This window comes from Argopecten irradians, chromosome 11, assembly GCF_041381155.1.
Source record: "Argopecten irradians isolate NY chromosome 11, Ai_NY, whole genome shotgun sequence".
NCBI classification, from domain to species: Eukaryota; Metazoa; Mollusca; class Bivalvia; order Pectinida; family Pectinidae; genus Argopecten; species Argopecten irradians.
The window spans coordinates 24,124,608-24,144,569 of NC_091144.1; the positions used below are offsets into that span (position 1 = coordinate 24,124,608).

Consider the following 19,962-nt stretch of genomic DNA (forward strand, 5'->3'; position numbering starts at 1 on the left):
TCTTTTAAACAATGAAGTTGACGTTATTTGATATTTATTTCAAGCGATGCGTTAACGTACTGTCTTGATGTAGGAGAATGTAATGGATAATTTCTGCATTATCTTACAGCTTTGTCTGGACGTTAATATAAGCCCACTACTTTCCGAAACAAAAATTTAAAGTTTCTTGAAAACAATAATAACAAAAGAAAGTTTATATCGGCGGCTTAAAATGAGGTTACAACATCAAACAAATGTATGATTCCCTTCGTAATCTATATTAACATATATAAAAAAGAACACAACTATAAATCTGGTTTTTTTTTTCGCCCTAGCGCTTTCTCGGCTCTTGCTGGTCTTCAGGGGTTTGGACATGTCACTTTTTACTTCACATTTATATGTATTTCGCTGTTTTGCGGTCTGACGCAATGAAATAGTCAACTTTCGCGCAGTAATTAGGTAAGCATGATACAGTTAATATGGACTATGGTATGAATATTCGTATCTTGTAATATCTTTTTAGTAATTTTCATGTAAATAAAAATTTAAACAAAATTGTCCGAACCTTGCGGTTTTGAAAGGCTTTATAGTGTTGTCGCAGCTTTGTTGTTCATAAAGGGCTGCACTGCAGAGTGACAAACGAGACTATAGCATTCATTACTTTAATACACAAGTTAACATGATCTATATTACTATGTCAGCACGTAACGCAAGGACCGCTGGTATTATGCTGCACTATGAGAAATCACCGGAAATGCTAAATACGATATTTTAGTATCGAACGCACAGAAATATGTACTTCCGGAATCAGATTCTCGACAATTTCTTATTCAGCTTATCGTTAAACAACCTAATGCCGATTAGAAAAGAAAAGAAGTATACTTCTAAAATGGGAAGGAAAGGACACATCGATATAAAGTACACAACAGACACATCCTTGTGTCAAATAATTCGTAATCAATTTCCTTCTCATAAGCAGCAAAAGAGAGTAAATTAGTCTAGGTTTCCGGTTTTGTTTTCAACCTTGGCCTACATGTAACTGTTTCAGCATGCGTTCGCGTATTTGACTTTATACATATATGAATAAGTCTTAGGGTACATAGATCTATATACTCTTTTGTTGCATGGTCTTCGTCTTTTAGACACAAATTTCTCACAGCGATCAAGGGCTTTCAATCGAGTCATTACAAATATCTCAAGGTTTTCATTTTTTCCGAAACAAAAATATATTTCAAACATTGAACAGATGATGAATGATGATTAATGTCATTTGCTCCCTACAGTTAGAGTATAGTTCCGGAGATCATTCATACCTTTATCTACCTGTTCAGGTCCATCTATTAAACACCTGTGCACCAATCAATGCCCTAATTTACCTTTATCATAACTCGTAAAAATATCATCAATATTGCACGCTATGCTGAAATGGATTACAGCGCCTTATTTCAAATTCAGTATCGACCAGCGATTAGATGTCCCGTGCGATGAATGCCTATAATATGGGGTCTGTATTTACAATCGAATGTGTACGATTAAACGTAGAAAAATGCAAACATAATTAGCTAACTAGACAAGTGATATTTGGAATAATTGCCTGATTTCCATTGTGGAAATCCGCCATTTGATAAATGAAGCATCCCGTTTTTGTCCATTCAGACATCCAATATCGAGTCATTATCCTTAATGCATGATCCATAGATATCTAGTTATAGTCTGTGTTGTTTAACAGTATAAATAAAACATTACTATGATGTCATAAAAAATAATTGAAAATAATTGAATAATGGACGTGTCAAATTGTTTTATAGTCTTTATTCCATTAATTTTCTCCAAAAAGCAATGGCGGAACAAAATTGCGTTGTCATTGTAATGATATGCAGTTTAAACAGTTCTATGAAATGTAAAAGTAGGAATATTTTTAGGATTTTTACACTTTCCATTTGACCCTCTCAACCCCAAGTTTCCATTCATATACACATAAAGCATGCGTTGCTAAGAAAGAAGACCACGAGATGCATTTTAAGCATTCATGTTTTTTAAAACATCGAAGTTTTTTCATTCATAGCACTATCCTGAATGCGTTTGAGTTAATTATAACCCCAAAACAATAATAATAATTAACTTATCTTATATTCAATATTTAAATATTTGTAAGAAACTTGATAACCAAAAGATCATAACCATTTCTCGTTTTCAAGAGAAGTTAATACCTAACACACTCCATTCGAAACCATCTATATGTACATATACGATCGATAGTGTTCCGAATGCTTAAACTATAAAATAAATAAAATTTAATACAGCTTTAAAATCATACTATGTCTATGAGAAACTTTCATACTATGTCTATGAGAAACTTTCCAAATGATGACGTTCTGACATCATGCGTATTTCGTCATCAGAAACGTCCAAGTCCATATCGTCACTAATATCACTACTCATTTCCGGCGAAGAACATCTATTTCCGTTTCCGCCGAATTCTCCACTGTCTTTTCCGTCCCCTTCCTCCGCTTTCGTTCGTTTGTGTTTCGTTCGTCTATTTTGAAACCAAACTTTCACCTGGAATTATATAAGAGGTTAAGATATTTAGAAAATGCAGACAAGTTTCTGATATATAACGTATATACGGACCTTTTTGTTATATACAGATTTGGGTGGAAATGACAAAGCTATTAAAACACTTGTTGGAAGTAACTTATGAACAAACAAAATTTCTCGTACATTTTTATCCTCTAATCCAATTTATTTTTCTTCTTTTCTTTTCATTAAATATTAATTATCCAAAAAGTATATTTTACATTAGACATCGTCATTTTTCATAAGTGCAAGATCCATTAATAAATATGTTTTACGGATTTCATTTGTTCATAATACGCTGTATTATTATGCATAAGAACCTGTTTTAGAGCGAAATTTGTATTTTACTTCAAAATAAACTACTCCGAGGCGTGAATATATTCATATGTGTAATTAACAAGAGAGCATCATTTTTAATTAGCAATAAAAGTCAAATTCTAACACATAAGCATGTCTCAAAACGCAGCTAGGCAAGCCCGTTTGTACTTTTATTGTAAAAGAGCTTTATAACCATAGACTAAAATTAATCATAGATATACGTCGTTTTTATGATGGACCATTCTCATTTGTTTTCAGTAATTAAGGCTTTTGTGGTTTTTTCTCTCACATTTCATCACAACTTAGTTTAAAAAGGCCATTTTACTAATTCAACCAAAAATTACAATATATCTTTCTAATCATATCGCCATATCTCCACAAAAAGTTATTTTCACGCTAATAACTTAAACGATATAATATCGGTAACTAAATCAAAAATGATAAACTTTGTAGGCCTTTAGAGGACAGCGAAATAACTGTTTATGGCTAAAATATAAATATAATAGCCTTTATATTTTATAAGATACATGCACAAAAGGTCAATTACAACGACACTGATCAGGACCTTGACCTTAGCCTAAGGAATGGAATACGATTCCAAAATCATACACGTGCTTGTTGACTTCCAGAGGCATAAAACATAACGGTTATCGTACATCGTGAGGATTTCCCCTCTATAACATTAAGTTTGATTTGAATCACTCTAATGAAGAGATATACATGTATCCGCTTTCTAAGAATGTTATTAATAAAGACCATGGTATCCATTTTGGTCAACTACGCCGATAATTTATATAATTATAATTATATGATTATAACCCGCTTTGTTGAATTGCGTGATTATTTTCCGACTGATAGCATTCCAACAGCGTCGATATATTTGTAAAATTTCTAAAGAAAATAATACATATGCATGTATTCTACAAATGGACAGTATGACGGTCGAGTATAATCACGGGCGGTAACTCTGATTTTGTATACCTGTGTCTCTGTTAGCTGGAGTTCCCCAGCTAAGTCTTTCCTTTCCTGGCCAACCACATAATGACTTTTTTCAAAAGACTTTTCTAATTGTAGAAGCTGTGCCGGTGAAAAAGCCGTCCGGATCCTTTTTGGTTTTCTGTAAGGTTGAAAAAGGAATCCCGGAGATGCTGCGACTGAAAAAAAGGAAAGAAAACTTAAGTATGCATATACATGACAGTATCGATAGATTCTCTTCAATTTGGTATTTGTATATGGAAACTAATATACTCACGGGGCACATCATGACTATTTTTCAGTTATTAACCTTTTCAGGGTTTATACTTATCTAACCAAAGGTCATCTATATTTGATATAATGTTTATCTTAAAAGGATATGCATTCAAGAACGATGGTCTTAGGACACCGCCCTAAAGAACTCAGTTCTTTTGGCTAAGTGACGATAAGCCCAGTAGAGGATTCTCAACATTGATATGTATATATGTATTTTACAAATGAATATTTCTAAAAAGAAAAACATCAAATTGCTTTTCAAAATATCACCCTCCTCATGACAATGTATTAGCCAATGAGAAAGTTAGGAAGCAGAGTACATTGTATATCTAAATCTAAAGCTTGATAAAATTAGCATTACTGTAAAGTTTTACATTGGATACAACGAATATTACGTACACCACCTATAAATCTTTGTTAACTAGAGAAAATGCATTTTATTCTTTCTTGTCGCGTAGTCACAAGTGTCAAAGTTACAGAATGACACTTGTTGTCGCCATCGTGTTAATTTCACGGAATCGCTGTCACTTTATTGGCAATTATGAAAAATAATTTTATCTACTTTTGAATTCAGTTACCAAGTAATCATGCAGATTTTACTACACAAAATGTAGATTTCGCCTAATTCTGTGTCTAAAATATCTCATGGCACCAGTTGTCAGATCCCAGGACGACATGACTTGGTCCATGATAAAATTAGCATAAAAACACACTACACGTCCGAAGGACTATGTTAGAGAAATTGTACAACTGTATATAATAAATACAAGAAGAAAAACACCCACAGCCGCTCAAATAAAATAAAAAATGTAAATGTGTGCCATGTTAAATTCAACTGTAGTTGATAGATGGGCGACAATCTTACACCTCGTAATGGGCATTTAGCGAGTAATATATAGCCTAAACCAAGGTAATCAACGCGCCGACATGTCAAATTATTTCAGGTAATTAATGGAGTTGTCTCCCCTCGTTGACAGTGTTGTTAGGTCGAAATCGTTTTAGTGTAAGACAAGAGCTGTCATAATGAATTACAAAACTTTGGTAATTAGAGCCTTAACCATTGGATAGCGACTGTCATAATTAATTGATATTGTTGTAATTAGTTTTGTGGGGACTTTGGAACTGACCACCTAGGCTACATCTGTGCGAGACGCCAAGACGGTGAAATGGAATATTTATACATGTACATATGTGGGATTGATTTATATGAAGATTTATGTAAATATCCTAGCATATGATAAATATGTAGTTGTTTTTATATCACATATACATAAATACTAAATGTATTTTACCTTGTTTAACAAATGATCATCAGCTGTTTATCAATTATGAAATTACGGGAATGTGTGTCGAATTAGACGTCAGATAAATAGAAATGGAAACATAAATTTATAGACTCATAGACTGTAGTCTATTCATCAAAACATCTCCTGAATCATTTAGGACTGTGCAGTCTTTATTATTGAAGCAGTAGAATATATCAATTAAGTATTTTCTGACGTCACAATTAAAGTGACGTCATTAATGAATACTTATGCAGTGACATCTTACTTATTGATTTGAATTATTAGTTGGGTTTTTTTCTCTCCTTTTTTAATTAATCGTCTCTATTTGAAAGTAATATGTATTCAGTGAGCATATCACATCATTCTCGTATCATGACATTTAAAATGTTAAAATGAATAAAAAATACGAATTGAAGTGCTTGACGAATATGTACTATGACACTGGTAAGATGAGTTAGGAATGGCGTGAAGCTTGTCCTAACATATGCACAGAAAACCTCATTTGGCTGATATATGTACGCTGTATAATTATTATTAAAGTCTAGAACACATTTCCGTTTTCTGTGGTAAAGCCATTTATATTAATTACGCGGACGCTTTGTGTACATTTCGGAACAACATCGCCATTAGTCAGAAACAACTGGCATCTTCGCGCCCTTGAGGAAAGGGGCTCAAAATTATCAGGATTAATTAATTTCCTCTCTAGAAGATGGACACTAAGCCTGAATTTTTCATCCGTATTAATTCATCAAAAAATCCTCCATAAAATATAAAATACGCAGTCGGAGACCGTTTGTCATTACCGTGAAATTGCACATTTAGAGAAGCACTTTAGGTTTAACAGGTGTAAGTGTGTAATAAAAACTACTTCATTTTCTTTTGTATAATTGTACTGTATACTACATGCTTAGTTTTACTTACATGTAAGTTGTGATTTCATGCGCTTTATCAGTGTGTACATGTACAAGCGATGTGCTTATCGAACAACCAAAATTTAAAAAGATTAATTTCTGATACAATTATTTCTGTAGACAGAACATTCTCCAATTCTTCTTCTAATCAATGTTGTTGATCCGTACTGGTCATGAACTAATAGTTTTAAAATAGATATAGTTTTTTTAAGTATAAATATGGTCAGTTTCACATTTAAGGCCTTTTGTATTTTGCAAAATTACTATGGTTGACTTGGAATATACAGTTCATCTTACATATTTATCTTGATTGATGTCGATTTATTCGGAGGCTGATAGCAAATTATTAATCTTTCATTTTGATAATCAGTTTTATGAAAGACTTTTCTATTTTATTTTTTAAGCGACATTTTGTATCATTATGTAAGTCTTGCGAATACTTGTATCAGCTAGATTGGGCAGTAAAACGGACCACACTGGACAGGCGGTGACCACACGGTGACCACACGGTGACCACACGATGATCATTCGTGTACACCATGGCAGGGTGGATGCACCGACATTGGCTGTGCTCCAGGGTGCTAGTAAGTTAACTTTCATTAGATCTTCCATTAATGATTTTGCGACCTTCTAACTGCTAACGTGATTATCAGGAACATGTATAATGGAGGTAGATTAGCCACTAACGAAGAGAAAACTGCGACGAATGTGGAAATGTTTTTCAGGTGCAAACTTGAGATATATTTACTATTCTGCGTACAATGTAATGTGTTCTGATTAAACGTGTCTCGTGGACCCCCGCTAATAGCACTCTTGCATAATGCACATTAGGAAAGGCACATATTTTCATGAACTTCTAAATAAGCTTTTAAGAGAAAGAAATATTGAGAAAATTTATCTTTAAAGTTTCCTATTTAGTCTTTAGTATTTTGTAACACATGCATCTTGTCACTTTCTGTACATTTAAGAGTTACATTAAAACTAATACATTTTACGTCGCTAGAAAGTCATAATTCAAACGGGAAAGAAAGCAGAGATTCATTTCTTTGGTATTATTGAAAATAAAGAGAAAAATGCTGTTTGTGACAATTGTATTCCAATCACGTGACAAAAGTGTATACCAGTCATACGACAAAAGATCACGTTAACCAAATGATAAAAATATTTCAAAATATTATTATACATTTTCCAAAGTTTCGATCAATTTCCATCTGATACAATATAGTCGTACTTAGAGAGAGTTACTTCCCTTACTGTGGGTAACCCGATCACGAACTCAAATCGATATTTTAATTGATCTATTGATTTGTTCGAACTTCAAAATATACTTCACAAAGACATTAATATCATCACATTGATTTATAAATATTGCTTTAATCCAGAAATGTATAACCCAATGTACTTATTTTGTGATTTTGACCAATTATATACTTTTTTATGTTAAACCCGGATTTTTCTGTTATATCAATCTTATTTATTCAAATAATAACCGATATTATGCAGTGAAAACATTTGGCGGATAAATGAGAATAAATAAATTACTAAAAATATGGTATAGCAGAATGTGATCTGTTTCATATTTTGAAGAGAGAGAAAAACACGTTAAGCAGAATAACTTATTCCTACAATGTACATAAAACAGATATTTATTTCTTGAATACTATATATACAATGTATGCATTCATTGTCTAAAAAATATCATATCATAACTTTTATAAACGCAGTTCAAGAGCAACACTATAGTTAAGGTTATCAATAATGTCATTGTAGTTATTTCCATTACCATCATTTACTTTCATTTTATCTTCGAAGATCAAAACTTTAAAATGTTAATTGTGTACTGACCAATAAATAACCATGTGCACTTTAGCATATTAAGTATATACGTACAATGTACCTGTACTGCATTTCATTTACGGCGTTAAACAACTGTTTACAAATACATGAAATCCAAAATCATGACGTATGTTATTTGGCTTAAAGATTATAGCACATAACCAAAGATTATAAATATTTTACTAAAAGTACATAAAGAGTTTGTGACATTAAGAATTAATTACCATTAAATCCGAAATTTGGACGCCGAAATTGTACTTATAGATTTTTATTATTACGACACAATTTGCCATGTGTGGTTACAGTGTGGATATACAAACGGATGGATGCGTGTGGACCGAATACCAAACTAACTTCAAAAGTAAATAAGGTAGAGTACAGCATAAAGTACATAATGACGTCATTAAAACATAAGTTTCTCTGTAGTACAGTACACGATTTTGAAGTCTAACTCTAATCCTGGGTCAATGGCCCATCAGTTCACGTAGCATATTAATTTAACATGTAAAATATAGAAAACATTGAAAGGTCTGTTTGTTTCCGTGACAAAATGGTAATCGATATGCATCTGGAATAAACTAGCAAACGGACTACCTTTGATCACATACTGTTGAAAATTATTTACCGATTATGACAGATGTATAATATTCTTATTGACATAAAAACAAAATGACATGTATTTCTAATGACATGATATAGGTGGTAAATTAGTAGTTCTATAGTTCTCTAAAACAAAAGATTATCAGGAAAATTGGTATAAGAATGTTGTTTTTTCTAGTTCCTCCAGAATAGTATACATGTATTGTAATGTTATCGACGCTCCTTTACCAACTGAGTTTTGTTAATTAGTTATGGTATCTAATACACATAACTATGTGTTCTTTTGTACCTTTTGATTTTCATTAAAAAACATCTAATGTAGATGTAATGATGTAGATGACATGGAAGTTGAAATATTTCATTAATTAATATTACAACTTAACTTATATATCTATGATCTATCACGGAGATAGAAGAGAAACATACATATTTTTTTTAAGTTTAGAATTAAAAAAAGGTAGGAAGCCTTCATTAATAATACTTAATATCTGGTAACAGATTTTACTCTTGTAATGACAACATTATCAGATCATTTTGCACAATAATTAATAAGATTGTGAAACGCATTTCGAGATCTACGCAAAAATGTACACACCTTAGTATATACATGTACATATAATACAGAAGGTTATGTGATTTATATGGATATTTTGTTTCTTTGTTTGATTATTTTAACGTCCTATTAACATTTGCTGACAACCAGAGAACCAGTCGTCCCACTCCCTGTATGCTGATCAATAAATCATATACAGGTATATTTGTGGTATATGAGGGTTTGAAGTTTGTAAACTTGTTCATAAAGACTGAATGTGGTTTGTATTAATTAATAGACTTATTACCTTCAATAAATACTTACATGTAATTAGATCGATAGGTCCCCTAGTACGGAATAACACGTAGAATATATATAGATATATAAACTGTGTCAATGATAGTGTGTCAATATGGCATGGATTTAAAAAAAAAAGATTAATTTCAAGGTATGTCGAGGCGAAGTTATTCCAATCTACCCATGCTTTGTCGAAGGTATCAGGCCTGGGGAACCGGAACATCTTCATCAACTACACTAGCATAGGGACCTGACTATTATTTACAACTAAATCAACTACACTATCATACGGGCATGAACATCTTCTTCATCTAATACAACTACGCTATCACAGGGACCTGAACATCCTCTACAGCTAATACAACTACGCTATCACAGGGACCTGAACATCCTCTACAGCTAATACAACTACACTATCACAGGGACCTGAACATCCTCTACAGCTAATACAACTACTATGCTATCACAGGGACGGAACATCATGAACAGCTGATACAACTACACTATCACAGGGACCTGGACATCATCTACAGCTAATACACTACGCTATCACAGGGATCTGGACAACCTTTATACTGTAGCTTTTACAACTACACTATCACAGGGACCTGGACATCCTTTATAGCTTTTACAACTACACTATCACAGGGACCTGAACATCATCCTACAGCTCATACTACTACACTATCACAGGGACATGGACATCCTCTATAGCTATACTACACGGACACTACTCTATCTACATTACAGGGACTGAATCCTCTATAGCTTAACAACTACGCTATCACAGGGACCTGAACATAATGATGCAGTTAATACAAACTACATTATCGCAGGGACCTGAACTTCCTCTTTAGCTTATACAACTAGCTATCACAGGGATCCGAACATCCCCTACAGCTAATGCAACTACGCTATCACATGGACCTGAAAAATCCTCTTTAGCTAATACATAATACACTAACCTATCACAGGGACCTGAACATCCTCTACAGCTAATACAACTGCGCTATCACAGGACCTGAACATCCTCTACAGCTAATGCAACTACACTATCACAGGGACCTGAACATCCTCTACAGCTAATACAACTACGCTATCACAGGGACCTGAGCATCCTCTACAGCTAACTAATACAAGACAGGGACCTGAACATCCTCTACAGCTAATACAACTACACTATCACAGGGACCTGAACATCCTCTACAGCTAATACAACTACACTATCACACAGACCTGAACATCCTCTTCGACTTGTACCACTACGTTGTCGTAGGGATCACTATAGATTGTAACAGAATATAGGTTGATATGGGTTTGTTCTGTTTGATTTAATTTGTTTAAAGTTAAAGTCCTGTTTTAAATAATCACGCACAATTAGCAAAATATTCGCAAGCCAGCTCAGAGTACCGAGAGAAAAATAATCGACCATTCGACCACCATGTCGCAGGTACCTGGGAAATTCAAGTGATCTTTATCTAAGCTTTCCGGCTTTATCAGTTATAATCACACAAAGAGACTGTCTTTGACTTTAAGGCTAAAAGAAAATGGAATATGATCTGTCATTGTATATAATGCTAAAAAGTTTAAATTTAAAAAAAAATAACTTAATCCGTGGCTTCTTTTGGACATACAAGTGTACAAATCAAAACTATAATTAGACAGAACCCTGTGGTAAACGGAACTGCGATGAGACAGACCCCTATGATAATCGGAACTACATGTATGATGTAACAAACCTCTGTGGTAAGCAGAACTGTGATAATACAGACCTCTGGGGTAAACGGAAGAACAATTTTGTAACCAGAAAGTTGATTGGTGAGACAGGGCCCTGTGGCAACCGGAACTGTTATGCTTACACAGTGTTTTGACTTAGAATTTTACCGATTGTGTAGATTACACTGTATGTGTATCTTATTTTTGAACTGATTCAAGTACGCATTTTGATGTTAATGTATCGTGGGTGTTACTGGACCAGAAATTAATCATAGTTGAGAGAACCATAATGTAATATGTAAATTATTACTTATTCATCTACGTGATATTTTCATAAACTGAATTATAATTATCATTATTATGAAATGAATGCAAATTGCCTCACAGAAATTTACAAAATATCTAATCTTAAAAATATGTCTGCATTTGGTTAGCCTGTCACTATTTTACCATCGTTGTGACATTTTCACAGATCCACAGTAAATCTGGGCAAACACCACTAGTGATTTGCGTTGTGACTCTTATAGAGGCATAACGGTCAGTGGAAACTCAGACAAAACATCCTGGTGTGAAACTGATTACAGTAAATGTGCCTTAATTAGATGACATTTGTATAATTTAGTGGCTTTTATTTAGCCAATACAATTATAAACTAGCATGTGTGAAGTTAAATCAATGATAACTAGTTTTATCCGTAAGACTTTTGATACGTGTCATAAGTTGTATCATCACAAAAACTTAATAGTCTTAGTATAATGGTTTTTATAACTGAATAAATGAATATGTAATAGAATTATTTTGCAGTTTGGAAAATTAATATCCGGGTTTATTGTATAAAATGCACATCAAGTGATGATTTTACTTATTTTATTCCACTTTTTGACAGACAGCTATTTGTCAAATTGGAATGAATTAGAAATCGATGAGTTATTGTTTATTTAACATTTATCTTGACCACGTGGTAGACGAGCTGTTAAACTCAACATGTAATCAAGTTAAATAACATCGATTAGTTATTATAATGTTACAACTAATATGCACGCAGCTACATTTTCGTGGTTCAAGAATATTATTATTGTCGTATTATACAGCAACATCTGTCTCTTGAAATTGAGCCAATCTTACATGTACTTTGTTAAGATGAACAATACACAATTAGTAAACTCAAACTCATTATTTAGACTAATGATCTAATGTAGTGTGGTGAATTGTGAATACTTACACATAACAGTAGTTCGGCAGTTATATACATTATCAATTCAATGAATTCATATACCATGCAGGTACAGCAGAATTGAATAGAATTGCATGAAAATATTCGAATCGGATATCCGAAGATTAGAGAATAGAAATCTAGGAAAAATATGAACATTTGATTTGAACTACCGCAAGAAGAAAAGAAATCATTAAATATTATATGAATGATTAATGCGAATCTTTAAGGAAGATAATAAGAGTATACGTTAAGTGAGAAGAAAATGTTTAGGAAATGGGAGTACATTTGGTATAAGGCTAGACTGGGATCAAATATAAAGCGTAGGGTTTGGATGAAAATCTTAGGAAGTGGTGATATGTAAGATTAGGGTGATAGATTTGTCTTGGGACAGGGTATTATTCAAGGATAATGTATAACTATGTAAGTATAGATCTAATCAAGATTCTAGGCTTAGTGATATTGATAAGAAGGATATTTCGAATCATAGTGTAAAAATTTATAGTTATAGAACATATCCTTTTCATTTTCATACATTTTTAGCTATCCGTTTTTGCTGATATGTGTTGATTGTTACGCATATGCATGTACGTTATGCGTCTGTAACCGTACATTATACTATCATATTTTGGAAAAAACAACGTCATTTTCGAACAAAGAAAAATGGCGTAACAATGAATACCTACCCTCAAAAGGAGAAAAATTATGGTCATGTAATGAACGCATATATAAGTATTGGATACGTTTGTAAGTAACTCTATACAAATAAAATATCATTTAGATGGATGTATGGACTAGAATAATTATTAATTACAGTATAAAGAAATGTAATAAAAAGAATATCTATACATAATGAATACCGTAATAAGATTTGGTGAGAGTTGAATTTTATCTTAAAGAGTTCAAGTGAAAGTGAATATTTAAGGAAAGTTAGTGTCACAAATGAAGGACTACAAAATGTCAGTACAACATGATTATTATAAAATTAAGGAATAGGGTAAAACCTTAGGATAGTGTTAATGTCTACAAACAGCATGACTATTTAGGACTGGACTTGTAAACAGCGTGAGTACCTTAGGACGGAATAAAAACATTAGGAGATACTGGACATTATTGGAGACCGAGTAAATACGTTAAGGCACAGTGAATTCATTTAATGATACGATGAATGTTTAGAAAAAATAGTGAATATTTAAAAAGAAGGAAGGTGAAAATCTAGGAACGGAATGAATGTACAAGCTTAGGATAAGGTGAATATATCTTTGGTCTCACTCTCTCGGTATCTCCTGTTTTTATTCCATGCAAGGACACAATGAAAACACGATGCTATGATGAATATCTAATGACAGAATGAAAATCAAATTACAGAGTGAATACATTCAGTTTGAACACTGACTACGTTACCTAGTTAATAATGTAGAATTTAATGACCAGTACATACCTGGGTACCTAGGGTAAAAATAGTTGGAGTAACGTTCGGACATCCACGGCTGTAGACTTCGGACGTCCCGGGAGGCCGGGTTGATGACGAGGGGGTTTAGAGGTCCGCCTTGTGGACTTCCGGGATACATGGAATGGAGGTTGAGCGGGGAGAGGGGATGGCGACACATCCGGGGGTGGAAGTATGTCCCCGTGGCCCCGGACGTCTGAGCTAGAACATCGTGTAGATGTTTCAAACTGTCCATATTTGGGTGATGTAAGTGTTTGTCCGTTATGTGATAAGGGTGTATGGATATGTCTCTACCACTGTGATCACCATCTCCGGACGTCCGGACATCCTCTTCCAGTCTAGTACGGGAACTGAAAACACTGTCCTGTTTTTCTCTGAAACCTGGAGATGATTTCTCATCTACTGTGGCTTGAGTTCTGTCTTTGGACCGGTCAGTTTGACGTCCGGACAGTGTCCGGTTATTTTCACACCTGTCTGTTTGTTTACCAATAATAGAATCTATTGTGAATCCAACGGATTTTTTCCGACACGGATCTCCAGCCACTGCAGCCGACATAGTTCCGTATACAGAAGGAAACTTTCCAATGATGTGATGCTTTCGTCTGTGTTATGTATATTTACGACACAAACACACGTTATACATTAAGGCTCTCTCTCAGAAACTGTGGACAGATGTATTAGTGATACGGCCGTGTTCGCTGAACCAAGTCACACACACATGTATACTCTGGAGTAGTAGGTTTATTAGCCACTCCCATTCAGCTGTAACGTCCCGTGTATGTACATTAAAATAGGCGTGGATTTGTTTATAAAAAAACACGCCTGTGTATACTCCTCAGCCAATCAACATCCTTCATCGTGTAGGCGGTACTTCCCAGGCGTTCATGTTTATTGATTTATAACACTGAAAACACGACCGCCTTTATTTCTCTTGTTTCAGTTGATAACATGTAAATTATTCAAAATACTTCAACAAGTTCATATAGCTGTATAATGTTTTTATAACAGTGATATTTTCGATATTTTTCAAATAGTAATTCAGTATTATTTAACAGTTGATCTCGATTCAACTTTAATTTTGCGTAACTATCCAAAGCAAACTGCAAACGCTATACCGTGCACGTGGTAGCTTCTCTGCCTCAGTTTCAATCGATATCATCATTTAGGACCTCATCAATTGTTGTCCGACAGGTCGCTGTGATTGGCTCACACTCTTAACTAGTCAATAAACTTAAATGAATATTAATGAGTTTTTCTGATGTAAATTAATTTCTCTAATTCCTTTTTCTATATTGTGTTTCCTACTGCATTACTCAAGCGCTGTTAAATTTTGTCGTTGGTTATTAATCACAATAAAGGAGTTCTTTCTAAACAAATTATATAGACAATTTGTAAATGAATCTCGTATCGTCTTTCTTGGCAAAATATTAGCAAAATATCAATATTTCTAAGGGATTAAGTGTTCGTTAAAACAACTGACAAAAATGACAATTATGATTGTAATGTGGAATCGCTTACATTTTTAAAAGAAATGTGGTATCTTTTGATAGTGATTAAGTACGCAATTGATTAAATGTAGAAATAATACTGCTAAAAGGAAGCTAGGAATAAGACCTTATTTATTTTTCGTTTATGTATTTATCTGTTTATCTTCGCAGTAATTTTGCATTTACATGTATTTTACCTTCTTTGTCCTTATATGGACAATGACGTTACGTTTGGAATAACATTAGGCGTAGCAAAATAATTAAACTTTTCAACATATTTTCAATTTAAAATCAAATGTGTAAAATTGCATAATTAGGATATGCTACTTTTAGTACTTTGATATAAAAAGGGGTTTTACCATTTTGTTAATGAACAATTAAACTCGACACGAGTTGGCTTTTGTTTTTGCGTAAACTATCCATATAAATGTTTTTAATGATAATATAAGGTAAGGGAAATGCAAAAAGAATTCCTTAATGTATATCTATATTAATCAAATGTCACGTCTTTTTACTTATCTATAAAGTTCCAATTAAGCAGATATATCAAGTTAACATTGAAGTTTATTTTTGTTGATGAATCTCTAATGATTTTTTTTGATTTAGATAGACAAATTTCCTCGTTTTTTTATGAATCAAGAGCCTCGCCATGTGGCTTAATGCGCTATAGATTCAGCAACCGAACTACATGAAAATAAAGATTATTAAGTATTACTAACATATTTCGAAAATAAATGTTAATAATTCAATTTTGCTTGTAACGAGCATTTTCATTGCCTTACAAATTTACTTTATCAGCCAATAAAGGAAAATAGCGTCGCCGTTTGTAACGTTGCTTCTGATTGGCTAAGATGGCGGCGTAATGATTTCATAGACAAAAGAGTCCCAAAATGAATTTTAGATATTGAAGAGATTATCTTTAGTAAATTGAATTATAAGGATTAATTTGAATAGATTTTTTATGTTATGGAGATATAACACAAAATTCTGAGTGTACTCTCATCATAAACCGCAAAAACCGCTTCGCGGTTTATTAGAGTACACTCAGATTTTTGTGTTATACCTCCATAACATAAAAAATCTATTCAAGTTAATCCTTAAATTTCTTACCAACGCATGCATTAGCATATCATTTATATACTTTAAAAAGAAAAATCAATAGTGTCCATGCTCCTAAAATACTGTAAAAGAAACTCACTGAACTGTACGATCTAGATTTACCGCAGAGTATGTCAGATCCAGTTGAGAAGCAATCTAGAGTACCCGGAGAAAAACAACCGATACAATATCATGACAAGTACACGTTATGTAGCGATGAAGAAATGAAGGGCTACTGTAGTAGAATAAATGTGAAAAATACCTTAAACAGTTAGCTTCCACAGCCAATGGTTTTTTCATGAAAAAGAAATACAAATATCAATATAATCTATAAACAATATGGCGTAAACATTGTAATCGTAAAATGTCAAAAGTCATATCCATAGTCATCTATATTCATTTCCTAAGAAACTGTTAGTATTCACAGATGCACTGTTCCTTACGTATCAGTGACCGCTCTACGTGTATTTACCAATCCTGTTTAAGATCACTTAAGCCTGTTATATACGTATTAACCACAATGTCATATTAATGCGAGAATTAGCATTAAAGAGTTAGACTGGATGTGAAACATAATATACCACATGTAAATAGTTACGTGCACGGGTAAGAAAAAGTGTTTCGTCTCGCTGTCCACCGGTAAATGAAACGTCCTTGGAAGGTATTTCTCTCACCCAGTCTACCGAATTATTATAAACCTTATAATTACTATTCAATGTATACACCTGATAATCTTTCAAGCATTCATAAAAAGTCAATAAACGTTATTAATGTCCATGGCATACAAATTTTTAACATGAAAATCGTAAAACTTTTAACTAGTCTTATCTAACCAATAAGACAACTGTCGTTATAGTCTCGTGTTCATCGCCATGTAAACTTCATTTGCTTCCTCGAGTTGACGTATCACTTTCACCAAAAAGAACGTGTCATCACATTCTCATCAACAACTTATCTTCACAACACTCTCAACGCCAAATCAACGTCATTTGAAGTCCATTAATGTCTTCATTTCTTCATAGCCTCACCAGCAATAAAACTTCATATCAATTAACAATACCATAATATCATAAACAAATAAACATCATGACGCTCTCATCATCAAATCAACTTCATCACAACCTCATCATCAAATCAACTTCATCACATCCTCATCATCAAATCAACTTCATCACATCCTCATCATCAAATCAACTTCATCACATCCTCATCATCAAATCAACTTCATCACACCTCATCATCAAATCTCATCACATCATCAAATCAACTTCATCACATCCTCATCATCAAATCAACTCATCACATCCTCATCATCAATCACTCAACATCCTCATCATCAATCCTCATCATCACATCAATCAATCATCACATCCTCATCATCAAATCAACTTCATCACATCCTCATCATCAAATCAACTTCATCACATCCTCATCATCAAATCAACTTCATCACATCCTCATCATCAATCAATCATCACATCTCATCATCAAATCAACTCATCACATCCTCATCATCAAATCAACATCATCACATCCTCATCATCAAATCAACTTCATCACATCTCATCATCATCAACAATCATCACATCATCCAATCATCATCACTCATCACATCATCATCCATCATCACAAATCAACTTCATCACATCCTCATCATCAAATCAACTAATCACATCCTCATCATCAAATCAACTATATCACAACCTCATCATCAAATCAACTTCATCACATCCTCATCATCATATCAACATCATCACACACTCATCAACAATTCAATATCATCACATCCTCATCAACAAATCAACTTCATCACATCCTCATCATCAAATCAACTAATCACAACCTCATCATCAAATCAACTTCATCACATCTCATCATCAATCAACTTCATCACATCATCATCATCATCATCATCAACATCATCATCACATCATCTCATCATCATATCAACATCATCACACACTTATCAACAATTCAATATCATCACATCCTCATCAACAAATCAACTTCATCACATCCTCATCATCAAATCAACTTCATCACATCCTCATCATCAAATCAACTTCATCACATCCTCATCATCAAATCAACTTCATCACATCCTCATCATCAAATCAACTTCATCACATCCTCATCATCACATCCTCATCATCAAATCAACATCATCACAACCTCATCATCAAATCAACTTCATCACAACCTCATCATCAAATCAACTTCATCACATCCTCATCATCAAATCAACTTCATCACATCCTCATCATCAAATCAACTTCATCACATCCTCATCATCAAATCAACTTCATCACATCCTCATCATCATATCAACATCATCACACACTCATCAACAATTCAATATCATCACATCCTCATCAACAAATCAACTTCATCACATCCTCATCATCAAATCAACTAATCACAACCTCATCATCAAATCAACTTCATCACATCCTCATCATCAAATCAACTTCATCACATCCTCATCATCAAATCAACTTCATCACATCCTCATCATCACATCCTCATCATCAAATCAACATCATCACAACCTCGTCATCAAATCAACTTCATCACAACCTCATCATCAAATCAACTTCATCACATCCTCATCATCAAATCAACTTCATCACATCCTCATCATCAAATCAATTTCATCACATCCTCATCATCAAATCAACATCATCACATCCTCATCAACAAATCAACATCATTACACTCTCATCATCAAATCAACTTCATCACAACCTCATCATCAAATCAACTTCATCACATCCTCATCATCAAATCAACATCATTACACTCTCATCATCAAATCAACTTCATCACAACCTCATCATCAAATCAACTTCATCACATCCTCATCAACAAATCAACTTCATCACAACCTCATCAACAAATCAACTTCATCACAACCTCATCATCAAATCAACTTCATCACAACCTCATCATCAAATCAACTTCATCACATCCTCATCAACAAATCAACTTCATCACATCCTCATCATCAAATCAACTTCATCACATCCTCATCATCAAATCAACTTCATCACATCCTCATCATCAAATCAACATCATCACACTCTCATCATCAAATCAACTTCATCACATCCTCATCAACAAATCAATTCATCACATCCTCATCATCAAATCAACTTCATCACATCCTCATCATCAAATCAACTTCATCACATCCTCATCAACAATTCAATATCATCACAACCTCATCATCAAATCAACTTCATCACATCCTCATCATCATATCAACATCATCACACACTCATCAACAATTCAATATCATCACATCCTCATCAACAAATCAATTCATCCCATCCTCATCATCAAATCAACTTCATCACATCCTCATCATCAAATCAACATCATCACATCCTCATCAACAATTCAATATCATCA

At 33.5% G+C, this 19,962-nt stretch overlaps 2 protein-coding genes across 2 annotated transcripts; one reads left to right on the forward strand and one right to left on the reverse strand.

Moving 5' to 3' along the window:
• Positions 1–1,776: 1,776 nt before the first annotated feature.
• Positions 1,777–14,844, reverse strand: LOC138335072 (homeobox protein EMX1-like). Its single transcript, XM_069283975.1, has 3 exons — positions 13,958–14,844; positions 3,856–4,028; positions 1,777–2,538 (listed from the first exon to the last, which is right to left on the reverse strand). Exons 1-3 carry the CDS (start codon positions 14,520–14,522, stop codon positions 2,326–2,328), a joined length of 951 nt encoding a protein of 316 aa, XP_069140076.1. The 5' UTR covers positions 14,523–14,844; the 3' UTR covers positions 1,777–2,325.
• A 2,793-nt stretch (positions 14,845–17,637) lies between these two features.
• LOC138334493 (histidine-rich glycoprotein-like) lies at positions 17,638–18,387 on the forward strand. The gene has a single exon (XM_069283151.1). It carries the CDS (start codon positions 17,638–17,640, stop codon positions 18,385–18,387), a length of 750 nt encoding a protein of 249 aa, XP_069139252.1.
• Positions 18,388–19,962: the final 1,575 nt, after the last annotated feature.